The following is a 14,650-nucleotide window of genomic DNA, read 5'->3' as shown; positions in this document are numbered from 1 at the left end:
CCTATTTACTTGATTTTATGAAGCAACTTGTAGTGTGGGACTTTATCAGAGAGAGAGAGAGAGAGAGAGAGAGAGAGAGAGAGAGAGGATATATATATATATATATATATATATATATATATATATATATATATATATATATATATATATATATATATATATATATATATATATATATATATATATATATATGTGGGTTAACATAGAATGCTCACTCATTCTGGTTATAACTCAAAAAGGGCTATACTGCCACCCGAAGACTCATCATCTTCTTCCTGTGAGATGTCCTCCTTCTCTTTCTCCTCCGTGCTGTGAACCTTACTCTGATGAGGGCTGGAAGCAATGCTAAAATTCAGATCTGGCAGAGTACCTTGGTCGCTCTCATCCGTATCACTTTCTAGTAGTGGGATATGTCTGGACGTGGTGCCTGATGCCTCATTATCTTTACGAACACTGTCCTGGTTGTTACTGTCATCACATGCGTTACTTCTTTCAGCCACAGTTTGAAGTTTGTGTTGCCCTTGGGTTTTAGTGTTTACTGTTGAGCCATCTCTTAGGTGTTTCCTCTGTTGATCAAGTAAGTTTTTAGGTAAGTCCTTGGAGGAATGGGATATAGATGTCTTGGGAGGCGCCATACACATTTCTTCAGGGTCCAGTAGGCGGCATTTCTTACGAAGAGGATGATACATGGCACGTCTTGAACTGGGTGGAGAGTAGAAAGAAGAGCCTGCATCAGACCTCTGAGACTTACTGTGGGCATGAGGAGCCTTGCCAAGAGCTTCATGTAGGACTTTAAACTTCCAATCCTTATATTCTTCAGATTTTGAGGTGATGGCAACACTGTTTTGTCCTCTCTTTGGTTGAGAATGGTCAGACACAGCTGGAGTTCCTTTTTTTCTTCTTTTGGTAGCTTCAGATCTCTCCATTTTGGCATGATCTTGATGTTGATGCTTTCCCTTAGCATGGCGAGGCTGTCCTGCTGAACGTGACTGCGAGTTTCCTGCCAAAAGTGATGTCTCTGAGTCAGAATCCTCTGACTCAGTTTGCTGTGAAATATTTTTGTGTCTTTTTACCTTAAAGTATGAACTTTCCTTGTTTGTTAATTTTTTTTCCCTACAACTCCTGCTCTCTATCCTGCTTTTCCTCTGCTGGGGATTAAAGGTTCTCTCATCCTCACTCTCAGAAAAGCTGAGTCCTTTTGTTCTTCTGCTGTGCTTATAATTGGTTATATTTTTTTCACTACAGCTCCTGCTCTTCATCCTGCTTCTCCTCTGCAGAGGATCAAAGACTCTCTCATCCTCACTCTCAGAAGAGCCAACTTCTTTGGTTCTTCTGCTGTGCTTATAGTTGGTTATATTTTTTTCACTAGAACTACTGCTCTCCATCCTGCTTCTCCTCTGCTGGGGATCAAAGGTTCTCTCATCCTCACTCTCAGAAGAGCTCAGTCCTTTTGTTCTTCTGCTGTGCTTATAGTTGGTTATATTTTTTTCACTACGACTACTGCTCTCCATCCTGCTTCTCCTCTGCTGGGGATCAAAGGTTCTCTTGTCTTCACTCTCAGACGAACTGAGTCCTTTTGTTCTTCTGCCCTGCCTATAACTGCTGCCAGACTGGGCTGTAGGATGTTGCAGGAGTAGCTCCTCCTCTTGTTGATGCTGCCTTTGATTTTGCATTTTGCCATAGCCTATGGGAGAGAAAACATTCATCAGATATGTATGGAAAAGGCAAGAAAATGTACTACATTAAAAAAATAAACTACCATACATTTATTGTTATCTTAAAACTGTAGTAAGCGCATTTATCGTTAATCACAAAACCAGCCCGTAAAATTTGTCAAAGGTTCATCCTACAATACGTGTAAAATACGCGACATAACGTCCCTCCCCCCTCCCTCTTGCCTCCACCAGCAGCGTGCTACGGCTGTCACTTATTACGTGCTCAAGAAATTTTAGGGTTGCCACCCGTTCCTTTAAATATGGATCCATTCCGTATTGGAGAGTGAGATGTTGCATTCCGCATTTTTCTCACCTCAGGGTGGCAACCCTAGTTGTGTCATTCAACACAAAGAGAGATCGAGGCAAAAGGAGTGCGTGCGTACTGTGTGACTCCCACGTTTGTGCCAGCGAAACGTAACCATGCCCAGAAGTTGTTATTGTGCTTGTGATTGCAAAATAAAAATACAAATTTCTTGATGGCGGAAGTGTTAGCCAATATTTCTGAGCCGACAGTCGTCACGAACGTCCTTCATTAGGCGAAGACTGTCGTCACAACAGTCCCTCATCATTCTTAAGTAGTTAGCAGAGACGACTGTGCCGACAGGAAACGGTAAAAATTTGAAAAATGGCCCCGACAGTCGTCACGACTGTCTCAAGACGAGCCAAGACTGTTGACGACAGTCGTCACGACTGCCCCAGACCTCCCTCAGACCTCAACCGGAAGTGACGGTTGGTCCAGACTCTTGCCAACTCTTGTCGTGAAAGTTTAGCATGGAATACTTTTTTGCGCTAACCCTCACGACTCCAGATTCCCATCATGACGTCGGCACAGCAGTCTCAAGACCTCTTTCAAGACATGTCCGACCCTTTCACATCAACACCCAAGACCTCGTGTACCCTAGAGTCGTGGGTTGTCTTGGCCCAGAGTCGGCACAGTGTGAACGGGGCTTGAGAGAGAGAGAGAGAGAGAGAGAGAGAGAGAGAGAGAGAGAGAGAGAGAGAGAGAGAGAGAGAGAGAGAGAGAGAGAAAGGAGAGAGAGAGAGAGAGAGAGAGAGAGAGAGAGAGAGAGAGAGAGAGAGAGAGAGAGAGAGAGAGAGAGAGAGAGAGAGAGAGAGAGAGAGAGAGAGAGAGAGAGAGAGAGAGAGAGAGAGAGAGAGAGAGAGAGAGAGAGAGAGAGATATGGGTTGTGAAACATAGAGCTCCTTGTGGCCATTATCCCCCTACAATCTGGTAACATCAAAAAAATTTCATAGTGTATTGTTACTAAAAGTTGTTAATCTGCTTTCTTTTAATTTTTGTGGGAGAACAGCAAATATTTATAATGGAACTAAAATACCAGTAACTTTATTTTGATATTAGAGGCTTACCATTAAAATCTTGTGTCTCAAGAATGCCTATTTTGCGAGTATTTTTGTATTCCGTGACGTCATACCCGCAAGGCGTTTTTGGGGGGGCAGACTCTGTCCTCCCTCGCCCCAGGGATAGCAGGCAAGCTGAGCCACTTTTATGAGAGGCCGTGCTCCGTTCACAGGTGCCGAGAGCAAGTCCTGACTGATGGGAGGCTGTGTGGCCACCGTCAAGACAGGTTGGCGTGTGGCACAGTATGTGGGAGGAAAGAAGGAAAAGAGCAAATGGTGTGTGCGTCATTATCAGGGGTAACCAAGGTGGAGTGCAAACACTCATTAGCTTTGAACGGGCAGATACATGGTTGAACGGGCAGATACATGGTTACAGTCTTTTCTTTGCTGACTTTAAGGCCAATCATTACGTATATACTGACACCAAAATGTTAAGGAGCCATTGTAATGCCTCCTGTGTGTGCGCTATAAGAGCAAGGTCATCTGCATATTGTAATTCGTATATTTTGGTGCTTTAGACTTTGATATGGGCCTGGAGATGACGTAGATTAAAGAGATTACCATCGAGACGATGGTGAATCTCAAAACCATCGATTTCAAGAATGATTGATGGGCAATGTGAGCGACAGCTGCTGTGAATAAGTTAAATATCACTGGGGCTAAAACACAGCCCTGTTTGACCCCAACTTCTGCGTTAAAGGGAAGGAACTGTTCTTTTTCGTATAGGACAGTGGCTTGCATATCTGAGTGGAAATCTTTGAGGAGTGTCAGGAAATTGGGTGGGACACCAAACTTGGTGGATTTGAGCCGGAGCATTTGGCGGTCAACGGTATCAAATGCCTTCTTTAGGTCAATGAAGGTAATGTGCAATCACTTATTCTGCTCTCTACATTTGTCTTGTATTTGTCTAGCAGCAGAGATCATATTGCTAGAGATGCGGTCCTTCATGAATCTGCACTGGGACTCAGGAAGGACCAGTTCTGATACGTGGTTGATGAGGCGTAATAGCATGAGGCGGGTTAGGACTTAGCCAGCTGCAGATAGATTTGCTACAAACAGATTTATCGCCCTTCTTTTTATGGATTGTAACAATGTTGCAGTTTTCCAGTCTGAAGGGACTCTGTCAGTCTCCCATATCTTGAGTATTATCTGGTAGATTTTTTTAGTCATTGTATAGCCACCATACTTCAGCAGCTAGCCAGGCAGCCGATCGGGGCTCACACTTTTATTGTCCTTGAGACAGAGTATAGTTCTGCATACTTCTAAGAAAGTGGGTGGGAGGTCTAATTATAAAGCAGGTGGCCTGCTAGGTAGTCTATCCAGGATAGCCACATTAGTTGGGTTTCTTGTGTTCATCAAGGTTTCACAATATTGAGCCCAGTGAACTAGGATCTCGCTTTTGTCTTTAAGATGACCATAAGCACTATGAATGGGGGCCAGTCCTCTACTATGAAGGCTGTGTATAGTCTTGATGGCCTCATAAAGGGCTTGCATATTGTTGGTATTTGCAAAGTGTTTGATTTCTGCAACCCTATGACCCAGCAATTATTCTCCATCTTGCAGAGTTTACGTTGGGTGGATGCTCTAATGTTCTCCATCTAGCTTGTGCGGTAAGAGAGGAAGGGTTAGAGAGATAATCGATATGGGCTTTCCTCTTGTCTTCAAGAAGGCGCTTTACATTTTGGTCTTGATCGTCGAACCAGTCCCTATGGCATTTGTTTGCAAAGCCAATGGTTTGCTCTGCTGACTGGTAGAGAGCAGTTTTTAGTGGGTTCCATAAGTCACTGGGATCTTCTATAGAGTTAGAGCCAATGGGAGCAAGTATGCCTGCCAGAGTGCCGTGAAATGTGGACACTGATTCGCTCTCTGAGAAGGCTTTGCAATTTAGCTGCATGGGTGGAGGTTGCAGCCGATGTGGAGGCCTGAGGCCCATGACAAATTTAAATCGAATTAGATGATGGTCAGTGTCCCCGTCTGCACCCCACATTGCCCTGGTCTAATGCATGTCTCTTTGGTCGCGCTGGCGAGTGATAACATAATCCAGCAGGTGCCAGTGTCTAGAGCGGGGATGCATCTAATGAGGTCTTGTATTTTGTGTTGAGTTTAAATAGGGAGTTTGTTATGACTAATTGAAGTTGTAAGCATAATGACAGTAACCTTAGGCCATTGTCGTTTATATTCCCTATCCCATGCTTTCCAAGTACACCATCCCATGTGTGATGGTTTTGCCAGACCCTAGCATTGAAGTCCCCCAGCAAAACTATTTTCTCTGCAGCTGGTACAGCTGTAAGAAGATTGTTGAGGGTTTCGTAGAAAGTGTCTTTAGTTTCATCTGGTGCAACCGAAGTTGGACCATAGGCGCTTACCAGGGTAGCAAATCAATCTTTGCTGAGAGGGATGCGCCATGGCCCACGGCATGAGTTGTTCGTTGACTGCAATAGGGGCAGATAAGATGAGTTTCAGTAGTTTGGTTTTGATTACAAACACTACTCCATACATCCTGGGCTGTCCTTTAGGTAAGCCTCTCCAGAAGGTATAGCTTGCACTGACTTCATCAAAGGAGTCCTTACCAAAGAGTCTTGTCTTGCTTAGAGCAGCAATGTTAATGTTGTAGGGGGGTCGCCTGATATGCGAACTTGGGATATGCGAACCACCTCATATGCGACCTCCTTCCTCCCTCCCTCCCCCCCTTGGGGGATGGAGCACGTGGGAGCGGTGACTTGACTTGGTAGTAAAAAAAATTTTTTCATTTATTTCATGTTCCCGACTTCGCTAACATCCATTTCCTACCAAATAATGAACTTGCTGTTACTCACTTCCCGAAGGAAGGGAAATAAACAATGGCGCAATCTGGCAACTCTACTCTGTGAGACGGCTCCACGTGTTCTCTTCATCAGTACGTCTAAAGCAGTTTTTTTTTTCATTCATTTCATGTTCCCGACTTCGCTAACATCCATTTCCTACCAAATAATGAACTTGCTGTTACTCACTTCCCGAAGGAAGGGAAATAAACAATGGCGCAATCTGGCAACTCTACTCTGTGAGACGGCTCCACGTGTTCTCTTCATCAGTACGTCTAAAGCAGCCATTGCTCTCACAAGCTGTGTCTGTGCTGTGTGCAAGCTAGCCTGTGGGCTATTGTTGTTGCTGTTGTTATTATGGCGCCTCCAAAGAACTCGAAAAAGCAGTTTATTACATTGGAAACTAAGTTAAAAAAATGTGGCTGACCGCCCATATACCATTATTTACATGCTTTTTAAGGTTCCTAATATGCGAATTTGCGATATGCGAGGCTTTGAACCGCCCATATTCTCGCATATTAGACGACCCCCCTATTTGGCGAGTTCCAAGGTGAGGCAGTGTCTCCAAGCACGGGTTTGGTCTAAGTCCAGTAGAATGCATACATTCCAAGAAGTGAGTGTAAATAAGTTGCTTTTTCTTTCGGTACCACTGGAAAAGGGGATGTCGAGATGGCTGTGGTCCGCTGACGCAATGAAATGAGGAACAGATTTTTTTGGCCATCTTTTCTAGGCCACTCCCTTGATTAGGGTGAGCAGGCAAACCCGTAAATATATATGAGTCTGTTTGCTGATGATACTAGATAATGAGAAGAGTGGAAAAAGAGGAGGACTGCTTGTTGCTCCAGAGAGACCTGGACAGAGTGTGGGAGTGGAGCAGGAAGTGGGAAATGGAATTTCATACCAAAAAGTGCAGTGTTATTAAATTTGGAAAGAGTGGAATGAGAGTAGAGGGACATTATAAGTTGGGTAGGGATAAGTTAGACAAGAAGAAAGAAGAAAATAACCTTGGAGTGATGATCACAGAAAATTTGTCTCCAGAAAGACATGTGAATAAAATATCAGCTGAGACATACAACCTGCTGAGGAACATCAGAGCAGCGTTCACATACCTTGATGAGGACATGGTAAGGAAATAAATTGTGACCTTGATACACCCTAGACTAGAAGATGTATCAGTGGCTTGGTCGCCATCACTTAAGAAACATGTTAAAAAACTGGAGAGGATACAGAGAGCGGCAACAAAAATGGCACCTAGTCTGAGCGACCTGCCTAATGAAAATAGATTGCTGAGGCTGAACCTCCCTACATTGGAAATTAGAAGAGAAAGAGGAGATTTAATAGCAGTGTATAGGGTGATGAATGGTCTAGACTCTAGACCATTCATCACCCGAAGGAAGGGAAATAAACAATGGCGCAATCTGGCAACTCTACTCTGTGAGACGGCTCCACGTGTTCTCTTCATCAGTACGTCTAAAGCAGCCATTGCTCTCACAAGCAATCTTTCTCTTCTAATTTCCAATGTAGGGAGGTTCAGCCTCAGCAATCTATTTTCATTAGGCAGGTCGCTCAGACTAGGTGCCATTTTTGTTGCCGCTCTCTATATCCTCTCCAGTTTTCTAACGTGTTTCTTAAGTGATGGCGACCAAGCCACTGATACATCTTCTAGTCTAGGGTGTATCAAGGTCACAATTAATTTCCTTACCACGTCCTCATCAAGGTATGTGAACGCTGCTCTGATGTTCCTCAGCAGGTTGTATGTTTCAGTTGATATTTTATTCACATGTCTTTCTGGAGACAAATTTTCTGTGATCATCACTCCAAGGTTATTTTCTTCTTTCTTCTTGTCTAACTTTTTCATCTTGTTACCCAATTTAACATGCAAGTTGTCAATATTCATGTATATAGCTAAATTAAAACACTAGAGATATTTTTTTATATAATGTCTTTGATCATTTTACATCTCTAATTACTATTGCCAATGACATCAAGAACAATATTACCATCAGTCAGTGGGATGAGTGGAGTTGCATGTTTGAATTGCTTGATTTCCCGAATTCTTCACTTTTTTTTGTCACCCCTCCATTACCCCCAAAAAATTGTTATATTACCCCCAAGGGGTAATTTACCCCCAGTTTGGGAACCACCAGTCTAGAGAAATTGGATAGAGATAACCTTTTGATAAGAGAAAAGAGAAACTTAAAAGAGTAAATGGAAAATTGTTGAGAAAAGGAATTTGTAGAAGAGACATGAAGAAGAACAGCTTCCCGCAGAGATGTGTGGGGGTCTGGAATGGGCTAGAGAGGGAAGTTATACACGCTAAGTCAATAAGTGCATTTAAGGCTAAATTAGACGGAAGTATTAGTTGGAAAGAGGGGACAGCACGAGCATAGCTCCGTTCCTGTAAATCACAACTAGGTAAACACGCCAAAAGTCGTTCAAATTGCCCGCGCAATGCCTCTAAGCTCTGCCCAGGCACATATTTACGAAAGGTTGTTAGGTTTTTGTCCCACGGAGGTTAGCCCCACCCCCTGCAGTGACGTCACGCGTGATATCTCCTGATTGGCTGCTGCCTCCCCACCTCCCCTCTCTGCCCCCACTCCCTGCCCCTCTTCCTTTCCAGCCTCGCTCTCTCCCTCCCTCCTCCAACATATATTGTGTCATTTGTGTTACTCGACGAGTAGCTCCTCTTCGTCTTTTTCTTTTCCTATGACCAATCTCTCTCTCTCTCTCTCTCTCTCTCTCTCTCTCTCTCTCTCTCTCTCTCTCTCTCTCTCTCTCTCTCTCTCTCTCTCTCTCTCTCTTAGATGCAGATTTACATAGATAGATTTACATAGAAAATCAGACTACACATACCCCATGGTCCAGACTAGGTGGTCTGTCCTTAAACCTAAGTGATTTTACATTAATCAGATGGCTCCAAAACGTTGCTTTTCTACTCTAGTTAATATTAAGTTCAAGGAAGTGACGGTCGAGCTTGTTTTTAAAGGAGTCAATCGTGCTACACTGGACCACTGATGGTGGGAGCTTATTCCATTCTCGCTTTTCTAGCGTTGGTGAAGAAAAATTTGGTGCTGTCTGAATTTACTTGTCTACATTTGAGTTTTGTGCCATTGTTCCTCATTCGCAAAGTGTCATCGATCATAAACAATTTTGTTCTGTCTACATTCGTGAAACCATTAAGTATTTTAAAACATTCGATCAGTTTTCCTCGGAGGCGACGTTTCTCAAGAGAGAACATGTTAAGGGTGGAAAGCCTTTCTTCGTAGGATTTGTTGCACAAGGAAGGGATCATTTTTGTTGCTCGACGCTGAACATCTTTTAGTTTAGCAATGTCCTTTGCATGGTGGGGAGACCAAAACTGTACTGCATATTCCAAGTGGGGTCTGACTAAACTATTGTAGAGCAGAAGTATTACATCTTTATTCTTGAATAAAAAGTTTCTTTTAATGAAGCCCAACATTCTGTTCGCTTTATTTGCTGCATCGATGCATTGATGTGAGAATTTGAGGTTTGACGCGATTTTAATCCCCAGGTCCTTAACGCATTGAACGCTTGTGAGTTTAATGCCGCATATTTCGTAATCGAACTTATTTTTTGTTCCAACTTGAAGGACCTGGCACTTGTCTAAGTTAAAAGGCATCTCCCATTTATCTGACCAAGCTGAAATTTTGTGCAAATCCTCTTGGAGGCTTTGCCTGTCTTCGTCAGTGAGAACCGAGTTACCAATCTTTGTGTCGTCTGCAAAATTACTAATGCGATTATCGAGTCCAACATCCACGTCGTAGATGTAAATAATGAAGAGCACTGGGCCAAGAACCGAGCCCTGAGAGACGCCACTAGTGACCGGAGCCCACTCTGAGTTAAATCCGTCAACCACAACTCTTTGTTGTCTGTTGCTCAACCAATTCGCAATCCATTGGTTTACTTGACCATCAATGCCTATTTGCTTTAATTTATAAAGTAATTTATGATGTGGGACTTTATCAAACGCTTTCTGGAAATCAAGATAGACTACGTCCACTGATTTGGTTACGTCATAAATTGAGAAGAGATCATTATAAAAGGTCAGTAGGTTTGACAGGCAGGATCTTTTGTTACGGAAGCCATGTTGTGAATCCCCAATTAATGAGTGGCTTTCGAGGTCACTCACAATTTTGTCTCTAATTATGCTCTCGAGTAGCTTACCTACAATTGAAGTTAGACTAATGGGTCGGTAGTTACCTGGTATTATTTTGTCTCCTTTCTTAAAAATCGGTGTCATGTTAGCCTTTTTCCAATCCGAAGGGACGATGCCTTGTCGCAAGAGAGAGAGAGAGAGAGAGAGAGAGAGAGAGAGAGAGAGAGAGAGAGAGAGACTATAGTTTCCATGGTTGTAGCTGTGTCTGCAGCAAGTGACCTTGACAATGTCTCTCTCTCTCTCTCTTAGATGCAGAGAGAGAGAGAGAGAGAGAGAGAGAGAGAGAGAGAGAGAGAGAGAGAGAGAGAGAGAGAGAGAGATTTACATAGAAAATCAGACCACACAGACCCCATGGTCTAGACTAGGTGGTCTGTCCTTAAACCTAAGTGATTTTACATTAATCAGAAGGCTCCAAAACGTTGCATTTCTACTCTAGTTGATATTAAGTTGAAGGAAGTGACGGTCAAGCTTTTTTTTGAAGGAGTCAATCATGTTACACTGGACCACTGATGGTGGGAGAGAGAGAATATGAGTTACGGGTAATTTCCCTTTTCATTCCACTTTTTCCCTTGCACTCATTCCACTCATTCTACTCCAATTCCTTCTTTCCATTCAATTTCCTTTCTCATTCCACTTTTTTCCCTTGCACTCATTTCACTCATTCTATTTAAATTCCTCTTTTCCACACAATTTCCCTTCTCATTCCACTTTTTTCCTTGCACTTATTCCACTCATTCTACTTCAATTCCTCCTCCTCCTCCTCCTCCTCCTTTGAGAGAGAGAGAGAGAGAGAGAGAGAGAGAGAGAATATGAGTTACGGTTGGCTGTAGCCAGGGGGGGTATAGAGTCTTGGGGTTTGAAGCCACTAAACTGTCAGTCGGCCATATTGTTCAAGCCGAGGAGGAGTGGCCAAATGGATGTACTTCCATGAGCGGCCGGCCAGACCACGTGTCCTCTTGTGACATTTCGTAAGGGTTTGTGTGGCAGACTGGCAGTACATGCTTGCCGCTTACAATTTTCTAACTTGTATTTGTAAAGGAGACCACACATCTTGGTGATGAATTGTCCTCACCGCATTTCTTGGTGATCATGAATACATTACCACGCTTCTTGGATATCCTGTACAGTAGTTTCTTACCTGTTACAGAATATTTACAGTAATAAATTAAGAAGCTGATTCACAGACTGGTGTACGAAGAGATAATGAAACTACTGTTTATGTCTCCTACTGAGGTTCAGATCTATCTTACAGCAGTCATTACCATCAACTTGTCTGACCTTACATCACCAGCAATCTGACCAAACACTTGAAAGTAATGTATTAATGCATGATGTGCATAAGGGTGGAGGCTCATTGCTCCAACCTTTTCACAAATCAGACAATATCCAGTAATGGCATGGGCTTGGTGGGAGGGTGTGTAAGACGAGGTCAGGAGGTCAGGTGAGATCACTAATCCCTTAATGTGGAAGATTTCATCAGGGCGTGTCAGGTATAAGCGTGCGTCAGGTATAAGAACGGGAGTAATTTTGTCTAGTGTAGCACAAGCAGCAGTCAGAGCAAGCGTTCTTGTGTGTCCGTGTCTGTGTTGGCTTCATTTTCAATACCTACCAGATGCATTGCATTTGGGTGCAAGGAAAATAATGCCCAGAAGTCTGATCCATCCATCTCTTTTCACAGATAAGTATCTGATTATTCAGTTTTTTTTTAATTTATTTAATTGTACATTATTAAAGGACATAGTGCAATCTGTCATAAACGGCAGGGAATTCCTGTTGCCGCATGCCGGGGAAATTTCTTGCAAACCAGGCAGCAGAACCTGACAATATGTGTTATGGCACACAGGACATGTTCAACCGAATGGAAATATTACAATTTAAGGCTACTTTTTTTTGCAGGCTTCCGAAGGACCCATGCAGAAGGGAAAAATGGATCCCTGCGCTGCAAAGAAACAACTACACACCAGGCAAAAAGGCATGTCTTTGCTCCAAACATTTTGCCCCAGAAGACATTGACATTGCCCAGTCCCTGTGTCGTGTGAAAATACAAGACAATGCTGTGCCAAGTATATTCCCCTTTCCAGGAAGTGAAAAGTCCATCAGTGCACCACCCACACCAGTGCCCGCAGTGCCCTCCTCTCCTCTGTATGACCATGCAACACCCACACCAGTGCCCGCAGTGCCCTCCTCTCCTCTGTATGACCATGCAACACCCACACCAGTGCCCGCAGTGCCCTCCTCTCCTCTGTATGACCATGCAACACCCACACCAGTGCCCGCAGTGCCCTCCTCTCCTCTGTATGTCCATGCAACACCCACACCAGTGCCCGCAGTGCCCTCCTCTCCTCTGTATGTCCATGCAACACCCACACCAGTGCCCGTAGTGCTCTCCTCTCCTCTGTACGTCCATGCAACACCCACACCAGTGCCCGCAGTGCCCTCCTCTCCTCTGTATGTCCATGCAACACCCACACCAGTGCCCGCAGTGCCCTCCTCTCCTCTGTACGTCCATGCAACACTCACACCAGTGCCCGCAGTGTCCTCCTCTCCTCTGTATGTCCATGCAACACTCACACCAGTGCCTGCAGTGCCCTCCTCTCCTCTGTACGTCCATGTAACACCCACACCAGTGCCTGCAGTGCTCTCCTCTCCTCTGCACGTCCATGTAACACCCACACCAGTGCCCGCAGTGCCCTCCTCTCCTCTGTACGTCCGTGCGACACTCACACCAGTGCCCGCAGTGCCCTCCTCTCCTCTGTACGTCCGTGTAACACCCACACCAGTGCCTGCAGTGCCCTCCTCTCCTCTGTACGTCCATGCAACACTCACACCAGTGCCCGCAGTGCCCTCCTCTCCACTGAACGTCCATGCAACACCCACACCAGTGCCCGCAGTGCCCTCCTCTCCTTTGCCCACCAATGCAACACCCACACCAGTGCCCATAGAGCCCCCCTCTCCTTGGCCCACCAATGCAACACCCATACCAGTGCCCACAGTGCCCCGCTCTCCTTTGCCCGCCAGTGCAACACCCACATTAGTGCCCACAGATCCCCCCTCTCCTTTGCCCGCCAGTGCAACACCCACACCAGTGCCCGCAGTGCCCTCCTCTCCTTTGCCTGCCAGTGCAACACCCACATTAGTGCCCACAGAGCCCCCCTCTCCTTTGCCCGCCAGTGCAACACCCACACCAGTGCCCGCAGTGCCCCCTCTCCTTTGTCCGCCAGTGCAACACCCATACCTGTGCCCGCAGTGCCCCCCTCTCCTTTGCCCGCCAGTGCAACACCCACACCAGTGCCCGCAGTGCCCCCCTCTCCTTTGCCCGCCAGTGCAACACCCACACCAGTGCCCGCAGAGCCCCCCTCTCCTTTGCCCGCCAGTGCAACACCCACACCAGTGCCTGCAGTGCCCCCCTCTCCCGCCAGTGCACTACCTACATCAGAGTCACCCACAAAAGATCTGAAGAGAAAACTGGAGAAATGTGGAGCAAAGCTCAGGGTGGCAAGAAAGAAAGTAAAAGTTTTACAGCAGAAAACCCAACGAATTAAAGCTAAAAACGCTGATTGGTGTTCAGTGACTACTTAACTGAAAGATTTTTTTTTTTTTCAGGTGAAAACAGTTTGTCTGTTTTAGAGTCTTGGGCCAGCAGGGTGAGTGATCTTGTGCAGAGACAAATAAAGAAAAATTGTGGTAGTCCGCTACCCACCCACTACAGTACCCTCTCGAGTTTCGCGATCCACGAGTTTTGCTGTTAGTCCTAAATTCTTGCCATCCTGACTTTCGCGCATTATCACCCCGAGTTTCGCGCTGCTTTAACACGTACGGGTCATGTCTACTTACCATCGGCGTCACGCACGCTACCTTTAAAGATAGTATCACACTGGACGTTTTCCTTCAAACATTGTGGCTATGGAGAGAGAGAGAGAGAGAGAGAGAGAGAGAGAGAGAGAGAGAGAGAGAGAACGGGTCGTTTTGAGGCCGCAGTTGAAGGCAGCTGCCTTACGATTGGCTGACATTTCTGAAATCTCGCTTATGATTAGCTAGGAGTCCGATGACGTCATCGCCGACGCTCACCCTATCAGCGGCTTCACTGCCTTAAGGCGGTGTCACAATGGCCGTTTTCGTCCAACCGTTGGGGCTACGGGCAACGCCCGTACGCCCAACCGGGAGCGAGTTCCGTAAGCTGGTGTCACACAGGGCTTTTTTCTTCCCACCGAGTTGGCGCCAGCTAGGGCAACCGGCAACTCCAACTTTTCCGGGTGTGCGTCACACACAGCCAAGGCCGGTTACCCGTATCCACATCCACAACGTAAACAAAGCACTTGCCCTGTGTCAACATGGCATTGTCTGCTAAAGTAAGGGCTGTCGCGGCTTGTGCTGCCATTACCCAAGTTGTGGACTTGTTGCTGAAGTTAAATGGAAGGAAAAACTGTTGTGGGTGTGGCATGCCTGTGGTTCCTCCGTGCCAGTTCTCATTGTCACCACTGCGTGTGCACGGCCGACCCACCCATCTTGACTCAACCACATAAACACATGGAGCAAATAACAACAAACACACACACACACACACATGCATGCACATACCAGACTCATTAGGAACCATT

General features: G+C 45.4%; 1 protein-coding gene across 1 annotated transcript; it reads left to right on the top strand.

Moving 5' to 3' along the window:
- The first annotated feature begins 4,008 nt into the window (after window positions 1–4,008).
- LOC126996268 (mucin-3A-like) lies at window positions 4,009–13,594 on the top strand. Its single transcript, XM_050856644.1, has 4 exons — window positions 4,009–4,075; window positions 12,059–12,551; window positions 12,731–13,274; window positions 13,325–13,594. Exons 1-4 carry the CDS (start codon window positions 4,009–4,011, stop codon window positions 13,592–13,594), a joined length of 1,374 nt encoding a protein of 457 aa, XP_050712601.1.
- Window positions 13,595–14,650: the final 1,056 nt, after the last annotated feature.

Source organism: Eriocheir sinensis, chromosome 9 (assembly GCF_024679095.1).
Source record: "Eriocheir sinensis breed Jianghai 21 chromosome 9, ASM2467909v1, whole genome shotgun sequence".
NCBI classification, from domain to species: Eukaryota; Metazoa; Arthropoda; class Malacostraca; order Decapoda; family Varunidae; genus Eriocheir; species Eriocheir sinensis.
The sequence above is the reverse complement of the archived record's forward strand: the minus strand, read 5'-3'. Positions and strand labels throughout refer to the sequence as shown.